The following is a 9,498-nucleotide window of genomic DNA, read 5'->3' as shown; positions in this document are numbered from 1 at the left end:
AATAACAGAATTTCAGATTGTAACTCTGACAAAGGGCTTAACGTGGAAAACTGGATGGAAAGTTGTACCTCTGTTGGAACTGAAAGGGTTGCATTTTGTGTGCTCTGTTTGCATTTAGTCATGATGAATAAAATAACAACACACTCTATTCAAATACAACTCGCTGAATCTGAGCTTTAATGGTCTCAAAGTACTCAGACAGAAGGTTCTGGATATTATTTCCCTTTGAGTACTAAAGTAGATGCTCTAGATTTATTTTGCAAAGACCAATGACAAATTAATTCCCATCCCCAAGCTACGAATGTATGGTAAACTGAACATATTTAATGATTTACTTTATTGAACTAAGTAAAACCACCCTTACATGCAGAAACAATGTTAGTGTTAGTGTGTGTGTGCGTATGCGTGTGCGTGTGCGTGTGCGTGTGTGTGTGCGTTCAGGCAGCCCTCTCAACCAGTGCGGGCACTTGTAGGTCAGTTGCCTTTTCTAATTCTGTCCCTGGCATGTGACAGTAACTTGGTAAGCGGAGATCATAGCGGTGTCCTGATCCGTTACAGGCCTGGTCGTTGAGGGAATACAGTTTTTCAGCGATGTCGCTGCGTACAATCAGGGCAAAAATCCGAGCTATGTAGCGATGCTTGGCGAAAAGCAGGTAAAGTTTCTTCCTCCGCCACGTGACGTATCGACAAGTTTCCTCAGCACGCAGGGTCACCTGTGGAGAATAAACCACAGAACAGAATATTATTCAATTTGATCCGCTACTTTGTCACACCACATATTAAGAGCAGATTTTCTCAATCACAGGAACAGTGCGGAAACCGGAACGCTGATCACTCTCATATCTTCTGGTTATGTCCAAAAATCCACATTTTTTGGGAAAACATATGTATCGCTGTGGGAAAGATTTTGGGATATAAGATTCCTAATGATGTTAAAGTTCTGTATTTCTGTGATTTGACAGATGATGTGATTAAGAAGGAAGACTGGTATCTGTGCAAAATATTGCTAATGGCCTGTAAAAAGACAATCACCAAAAACTGGTATAAATAAGAGCCCAGGTGTTAATCAGTGGATGGACAGAGTTAGAGAAATATATGCACTGGAGAAGAAGACTCTCTGTTTGAGGTCCAAAGAAGCATTTCTTCCACAGGAAAGGGTGAAATGGTACTGTATGCCTTTATTGGAGGAATAGAAGACGCTATCAGTTAATCAGGTCACTTGAGCTGATTGGACATTGTCATGACATAACATCATCTACATAGGAGCCCGCGTGTTTCTGTCTGTTTGATTGTTGTATCTTAAGCTGCTAAAAAGTAAAAAAAACTTTGGTAATTTATTAAGTACTTTTGAATTTGAGATGGGTAATGAAGTAGCTCAAAGTAATAAGAGTAATTATATATTTATCTATCTATCTGAGTATTTTGATGGTGTACAACAAGTCAAGCTGAACAGGATGTGCTCATGTGATGAAGAATCTATAGCACTACGACCTCTGCTACCACTAAAAACAGGTCAGATTGAATGATTTAATAAACTATGAGGTTGGGGAATGTTGAGTTATCAACAGACCTGAAAAAGCCCGTCCTCTGACGGCCTGAGAGAGTCCCATTCAGGGGAATCCAGGAACTGGAATGGGTAGATGAAGTGCAGGAACTCCCCGTGAACGCTCACAGCAACTCTAGGAGAGGGGAAGGAACGTTTAGATTTACACACTTTTCAAGAAGCAGCATGGATACAAATGAGAAGAACTAAACATAGAGGCTTCCATTTAAGCCCCAATTAGTTTAGTTTATTTAATTTCAGTTCTGTGATTTATTTAGAATAAATTAACAAAAATAATCTCAGGGCACTTTGCAAAGACAGCAATTCATGTTAAATTGAATACAATACAAAAATTATCATATCTGAAATTGATCCACACCTTACATATGTGGAACATACTGTTGGAAATAACAGCCTGATAGCAGTTTACAAGAACCCTAATGCCCTCTTCAGCGTTTATGTCAACTTTTTTTCTTGGTAATTGGTAATCATTTTGACTGTGTTACTTTTCTTTTTAGTTGAATTATGAAAAAAAAAAAAAAAGGTTTTAACTCCTACATGTCTTTTTCAATTTTTTATTTATGCATTACTACAATTTCAGCACCTTCTCAACCACCTCTTCTTGGCAAAATTATACCCGTCCAAAAAAACTCTTATTCTTATTCCTCATATTCTTTCTGCTTTTCACAAATCTCTTAAACATCTTCTTACTTGCTCAAAACTACCAAACATGTATAACATTTTTTTAAGGATTTTAACCTTTCAAATGCTGGTTTGATCATATACATCATTCATTGTTTATTATAAAAAACCCTCCCACAAAAATTAATTTTGTTTTCCATATAATAAATAGTAGTGAGATAATTGGTGGTAATTATGCTTGAATATGTCAAAACAACTAAATTAAGTTGATTGGTTTAGTATTTCTGTTGCACCAGATACTCTCTCTGGACACCTTTGTGGCAAAAATGCCTTATTCACTTCCATTCAAATCACATTTCTAATCTGATTGATCAGTATCTTATTTTTGAGATAAGTAGTGATATTTGAAACGTTTTACTGAATTCCACCAGATTCAATTATTTTCAGTAGGCTCATGTCTGAAATTCTCGTGTTTTTGCCCATTTTATAATGGAGCTGTACGGCCCCAAAGAGTGATGAGTTTGTGTGTGAGTGCACACAAACTGGGCCATTATCAATGAACGGCTCTATTTTCATAAGGCACACCGGGTTATAGGGTGCATGATAAAACATATAAAGCGAAAAAAAACAGTCTGGTAAGTTGAACTTTATTCAACTAATTCACAATAACTTAGAATATTGTTCAGTTGTAACTAACACATAAAACTGGTCAGTAAGCACAACAACATTCCTCATCAGGTTCACCTGATTATAGGATGCACTGATGATTTTTGAGAAAGATTAAGGATTTTAAGTGCACCTAACTGTGAAGAAATGATGTACTGATAATTTCAGGGCTGAAAAAAATGAAAAAATTGTTTGAATAATTCATTAAAATAATATTAGATTATTTTCTGTATTTTTTTCCAAAATTCATAAGAATCTGAAAACGTGTAATTATGGACTATTGGAAGAGGGGTAGGATTAAATAAATTTGATTTCTTCTACTTTATTTTTGACATGTTAAACAGGACTTTTGTTGTGTATTGTGACGTATAGGTATGTTTAAATAGATAGGTGTCTGCACAACTGGAGATTTGTTTTACAGATTTACTTATTATGTGTACATTCATATAAAACAGATTCATTTTATATATAATACACACATAAAGATACATAGATTCATACTAGTGTTCATGTTGGTATGTGCTACAGTATACAATGGTTTAGACATGTCTGGAATAAATCATTAAATGAAAATGTATTTGTAGAAAGGACTAGATAGATGACATGCTGATCTGTTGCTGGAACTGAACTAAATACATAAACTAAACACACGTACGTACGCACACACACACTTGCCCTCTTTCAATACACATATACATCACATAATCAAAGCCTAGATTGTTTTTGTTTCAAATTTGATTTCATATATTCTATTAAAGTTCTCAAAGGTGCTGAAGTTTGAACAATAAATGTTCACACCAATGAATCAGATATTGATGTAGAAACCATACTGAATATAGAGAATGCATGGGTTTACATCATAATAGCAGAGAGATCAGAAGATCTGAATGGAAGTGAATGAAGGAGTATAACTGTTAATGCAATCAAATAAATGTTGTTTCTTATCTTTGACATATCCAAGGCTCCAATAGAAAAAACAGAGCAAGAAGTTGTTTAAGGAAAAAAAAGCAGAAAAGAGAAGAATATACAGGACTGTCTCAGAAAATTTGAATATTGTGATAAAGTTCTTTATTTTCTGTAATTCAATTAAAAAAACAAAAATGTCCTACATTCTGGATTCATTACAAATCAACTGAAATATTGCAAGCCTTTTAATATTTTAATATTGCTGATTATGGTTTACAGTTTAAGATTAAGATTCCCAGAATATTCAAATTTTTTGAGATAGGATATTTTAGTTTTCTTAAGCTGTAATTCATGATCAGCAATATTAAAATAATAAAAGGCTTGCAATATTTCAGTTGATTTGTAATGAATCCAGAATGTATGACATTTTTGTTTTTGTAATTGAATTACAGAAAATCACAATACTCTAATTTTCTAATTTTTTTTTTGGGGGGGGGGGGGGGGGGGCATGCACACTTTTGTCATATTGAAAAAGATGAAAACGTAGGTATTCTTCTTACAAATGCCGACTAGTCAGTCCTGACTGCTCTAATCCTACTTGTTAGTGTAGTATATTCACCTGCCGGACAGGTTAGTATTGTAGTATATAGGTTAGTATAGGTTAGTAGTGTAGTATATTCACCTGCCGGACAGGTTAGTATTGTAGTATATAGGTTAGTATTGTAGTATAGGTTAGTAGTGTAGTATATAGGTTAGTATTGTAGTATATTCACCTGCCAGACAGGTTACTATTGTAGTATATAGGTTAGTATTGTAGTATATAGGTTAGTATTGTAGTATATAGGTTAGTATTGTAGTATATAGGTTAGTATTGTAGTATAGGTTAGTATTGTAGTATATAGGTTAGTATTGTAGTATATAGGTTAGTATTGTAGTATATAGGTTAGTATTGTAGTATATAGGTTAGTATTGTAGTATATAGGTTAGTATTGTAGTATATATAGGTTAGTATTGTAGTATATAGGTTAGTATTGTAGTATATAGGTTAGTATTGTAGTATATATAGGTTAGTATTGTAGTATATAGGTTAGTATTGTAGTATATAGGTTAGTATTGTAGTATATAGGTTAGTATTGTAGTATATAGGTTAGTAGTGTAGTATATATAGGTTAGTATTGTAGTATAGGTTAGTATTGTAGTATATAGGTTAGTATTGTAGTATATAGGTTAGTATTGTAGTATAGGTTAGTATTGTAGTATATAGGTTAGTATTGTAGTATATAGGTTAGTATTGTAGTATATAGGTTAGTATTGTAGTATATAGGTTAGTATTGTAGTACCGTATATAGGTTAGTATTGTAGTATATAGGTTAGTTTTGTAGTATATAGGTTAGTATTGTAGTATATAGGTTAGTATTGTAGTATATATAGGTTAGTATTGTAGTATATAGGTTAGTATTGTAGTATATAGGTTCGTATTGTAGTATATAGGTTAGTATTGTAGTATATAGGTTATTATTGTAGTATATAGGTTAGTATTGTAGTATATAGGTTAGTATTGTAGTATATAGGTTAGTATTGTAGTATATAGGTTAGTATTGTAGTATATAGGTTAGTATTGTAGTATATAGGTTAGTATTGTAGTATATAGGTTATTATTGTAGTATATAGGTTAGTATTGTAGTATATAGGTTAGTATTGTAGTATATAGGTTAGTATTGTAGTATATAGGTTAGTATTGTAGTATATAGGTTAGTATTGTAGTATATAGGTTAGTAGTGTAGTATATAGGTTAGTATTGTAGTATATAGGTTAGTAGTGTAGTATATAGGTTAGTATTGTAGTATATAGGTTAGTAGTGTAGTATATAGGTTAGTATTGTAGTATATAGGTTAGTATTGTAGTATAGGTTAGTATTGTAGTATATAGGTTAGTATTGTAGTACCGTATATAGGTTAGTATTGTAGTATATAGGTTAGTATTGTAGTATATAGGTTAGTATTGTAGTATATAGGTTAGTTTTGTAGTATATAGGTTAGTATTGTAGTATATAGGTTAGTATTGTAGTATATATAGGTTAGTATTGTAGTATATAGGTTAGTATTGTAGTATATAGCCTAGGTTAGTTTTGTAGTATATAGGTTAGTATTGTAGTAGGCCTATATAGGTTAGTATTGTAGTATATAGGTTAGTATTGTAGTATATAGGTTATTATTGTAGTATATAGGTTAGTATTGTAGTATATAGGTTAGTATTGTAGTATATAGGTTATTATTGTAGTATATAGGTTAGTATTGTAGTATATAGGTTAGTATTGTAGTATATAGGTTAGTATTGTAGTATATAGGTTAGTATTGTAGTATATAGGTTAGTATTGTAGTATATAGGTTAGTATTGTAGTATATAGGTTAGTATTGTAGTATATAGGTTAGTATTGTAGTATAGGTTAGTATTGTAGTATATAGGTTAGTATTGTAGTATATAGGTTAGTATTGTAGTATATAGGTTAGTATTGTAGTATATAGGTTAGTATTGTAGTATATAGGTTAGTATTGTAGTATATAGGTTAGTATTGTAGTATATAGGTTAGTATTGTAGTATAGGTTAGTATTGTAGTATATAGGTTAGTATTGTAGTATATAGGTTAGTATTGTAGTACCGTATATAGGTTAGTATTGTAGTATATAGGTTAGTATTGTAGTATATAGGTTAGTATTGTAGTATATAGGTTAGTATTGTAGTATATATAGGTTAGTATTGTAGTATATAGGTTAGTATTGTAGTATATAGGTTAGTATTGTAGTATATATAGGTTAGTATTGTAGTATATATAGGTTAGTATTGTAGTATATAGGTTAGTATTGTAGTATATAGGTTAGTATTGTAGTATATATAGGTTAGTATTGTAGTATATATAGGTTAGTAGTGTAGTATATATAGGTTAGTATTGTAGTATATAGGTTAGTATTGTAGTATATAGGTTAGTATTGTAGTATAGGTTAGTATTGTAGTATACAGGTTAGTATTGTAGTATATAGGTTAGTATTGTAGTATATAGGTTAGTATTGTAGTACCGTATATAGGTTAGTATTGTAGTATATAGGTTAGTATTGTAGTATATAGGTTAGTTTTGTAGTATATATAGGTTAGTATTGTAGTATATAGGTTAGTATTGTAGTATATAGGTTAGTATTGTAGTATATAGGTTAGTATTGTAGTATATATAGGTTAGTATTGTAGTATATAGGTTAGTATTGTAGTATATAGGTTATTATTGTAGTATATAGGTTAGTATTGTAGTATATAGGTTAGTATTGTAGTATATAGCCTAGGTTAGTTTTGTAGTATATAGGTTAGTATTGTAGTAGGCCTATATAGGTTAGTATTGTAGTATATAGGTTAGTATTGTAGTATATAGGTTATTATTGTAGTATATAGGTTATTATTGTAGTATATAGGTTAGTATTGTAGTATATAGGTTAGTATTGTAGTATATAGGTTAGTATTGTAGTATATAGGTTAGTATTGTAGTATATAGGTTAGTATTGTAGTATATAGGTTAGTATTGTAGTATATAGGTTAGTATTGTAGTATATAGGTTAGTATTGTAGTATATAGGTTAGTAGTGTAGTATATATAGGTTAGTATTGTAGTATATAGGTTAGTATTGTAGTATAGGTTAGTATTGTAGTATATAGGTTAGTATTGTAGTATATAGGTTAGTATTGTAGTATATAGGTTAGTATTGTAGTATATAGGTTAGTATTGTAGTATAGGTTAGTATTGTAGTATATAGGTTAGTATTGTAGTATATAGGTTAGTATTGTAGTATATAGGTTAGTATTGTAGTACCGTATATAGGTTAGTATTGTAGTATATAGGTTAGTATTGTAGTATATAGGTTAGTTTTGTAGTATATAGGTTAGTATTGTAGTATATAGGTTAGTATTGTAGTATATATAGGTTATTATTGTAGTATATAGGTTAGTATTGTAGTATATAGGTTAGTATTGTAGTATATAGGTTAGTATTGTAGTATATAGCCTAGGTTAGTTTTGTAGTATATAGGTTAGTATTGTAGTAGGCCTATATAGGTTAGTATTGTAGTATATAGGTTAGTATTGTAGTATATAGGTTAGTATTGTAGTATATAGGTTAGTATTGTAGTATATAGGTTATTATTGTAGTATATAGGTTAGTATTGTAGTATATAGGTTAGTATTGTAGTATATAGGTTAGTATTGTAGTATATAGGTTAGTAGTGTAGTATATAGGTTAGTATTGTAGTATATAGGTTAGTATTGTAGTATATATAGGTTATTATTGTAGTATATAGGTTAGTATTGTAGTATATATAGGTTAGTATTGTAGTATATATAGGTTAGTATTGTAGTATATAGGTTAGTATTGTAGTATATAGGTTAGTATTGTAGTATATAGGTTAGTATTGTAGTATATATAGGTTATTATTGTAGTATATAGGTTAGTATTGTAGTATATATAGGTTAGTATTGTAGTATATATAGGTTAGTATTGTAGTATATAGGTTAGTATTGTAGTATATATAGGTTAGTATTGTAGTATATATAGGTTAGTATTGTAGTATATAGGTTAGTATTGTAGTATATAGGTTAGTATTGTAGTATATAGGTTAGTATTGTAGTATATATAGGTTAGTATTGTAGTATATAGGTTAGTATTGTAGTATATAGGTTAGTATTGTAGTATATAGGTTAGTATTGTAGTATATAGGTTAGTATTGTAGTATATAGGTTAGTATTGTAGTATATAGGTTAGTATTGTAGTATATAGGTTAGTATTGTAGTATATAGGTTAGTATTGTAGTATATAGGTTAGTATTGTACATTCACCTGCCGGAGAGCAGCACCGACAGCTTGTCTATGGGGGTCTTCCCCTCCGCAGCGAAGCGCTGCTCCTTCTGCAGCTCTCCCACCTCCGGCTCTCCGGCCAGCACGATCTCCCCGAAGTGCACCAGCGACACTCCAGCTTTCCTGAACATGTGGTTGTAAAGTTCCTGCAGTTCCTGATCAAACGAGAGGCTCCTCAGCCTGTAGGCGACATGCACGGCTCGCCCCGCACACAGCCCGAACAGCGCGCTGTTCCAGAGGAACGGGTCGGCGGTGCAGGGGTCGGGCCAGGCGGCCACGGCCAGCAGCAGGAACCCGGGGGCCAGCAGTGCCAGCAGAGCCAGCAAGGCCTGCGGGGGGGCCGGCAGACCCCCCCCGCCGCCCACGCAGCCCATGAAGCCCAGCAGCAGCAGCGCGTTCCCCAGGTGGAACACGGAGCCCTCGGACCCGCCGCTCCAGCGCTCACACCGCGGGTACGCTGGTGCCGCCCCCGCTAGTGTCAAGTTCAGGGAATCCAAGTCTAAAGGCTCCATGTTGACGGAAACCCACACGACTGCGGAGATTCAAGAGACATTTAAAGAAGCTGAATGTGTTCCTCCCAGCCTGGAAGGAGCCTGTCCCAGGCTCCGCGGCGCAAAGCCCGTGTCGTGCCAAAAAGTGATTGCGTGCCAGAATGTGATTCTGGCCGCGGGAGCGCGCACAGCAGCCCGTTGAGCGATAGCGCTGAAACGTCAGATTTTCAGAAGTCATATTTAGGCTGAAACAATTTACACATACAACTTACAACTTACATTAACTGTATTTGGCCTTCAATCAATTTTTGGCAGGTGAAAATGCCTATTTTGTGTTGTAATGGTCCTTTAAAAGAGTTAA

The 9,498-nt window shown here is 32.9% G+C and overlaps 1 protein-coding gene across 1 annotated transcript; it reads right to left on the bottom strand.

Moving 5' to 3' along the window:
- Positions 1–380: 380 nt before the first annotated feature.
- On the bottom strand, positions 381–9,292 carry popdc3 (popeye domain containing 3). Its single transcript, XM_061718143.1, has 3 exons — positions 8,629–9,292; positions 1,571–1,679; positions 381–713 (listed from the first exon to the last, which is right to left on the bottom strand). Exons 1-3 carry the CDS (start codon positions 9,156–9,158, stop codon positions 438–440), a joined length of 915 nt encoding a protein of 304 aa, XP_061574127.1. The 5' UTR covers positions 9,159–9,292; the 3' UTR covers positions 381–437.
- Positions 9,293–9,498: the final 206 nt, after the last annotated feature.

Source organism: Cololabis saira, chromosome 3 (assembly GCF_033807715.1).
Source record: "Cololabis saira isolate AMF1-May2022 chromosome 3, fColSai1.1, whole genome shotgun sequence".
Taxonomy (NCBI): domain Eukaryota; kingdom Metazoa; phylum Chordata; class Actinopteri; order Beloniformes; family Belonidae; genus Cololabis; species Cololabis saira.
Note: the sequence above shows the minus strand (reverse complement) of the source record. Positions and strands in the feature narration are given on the sequence as shown.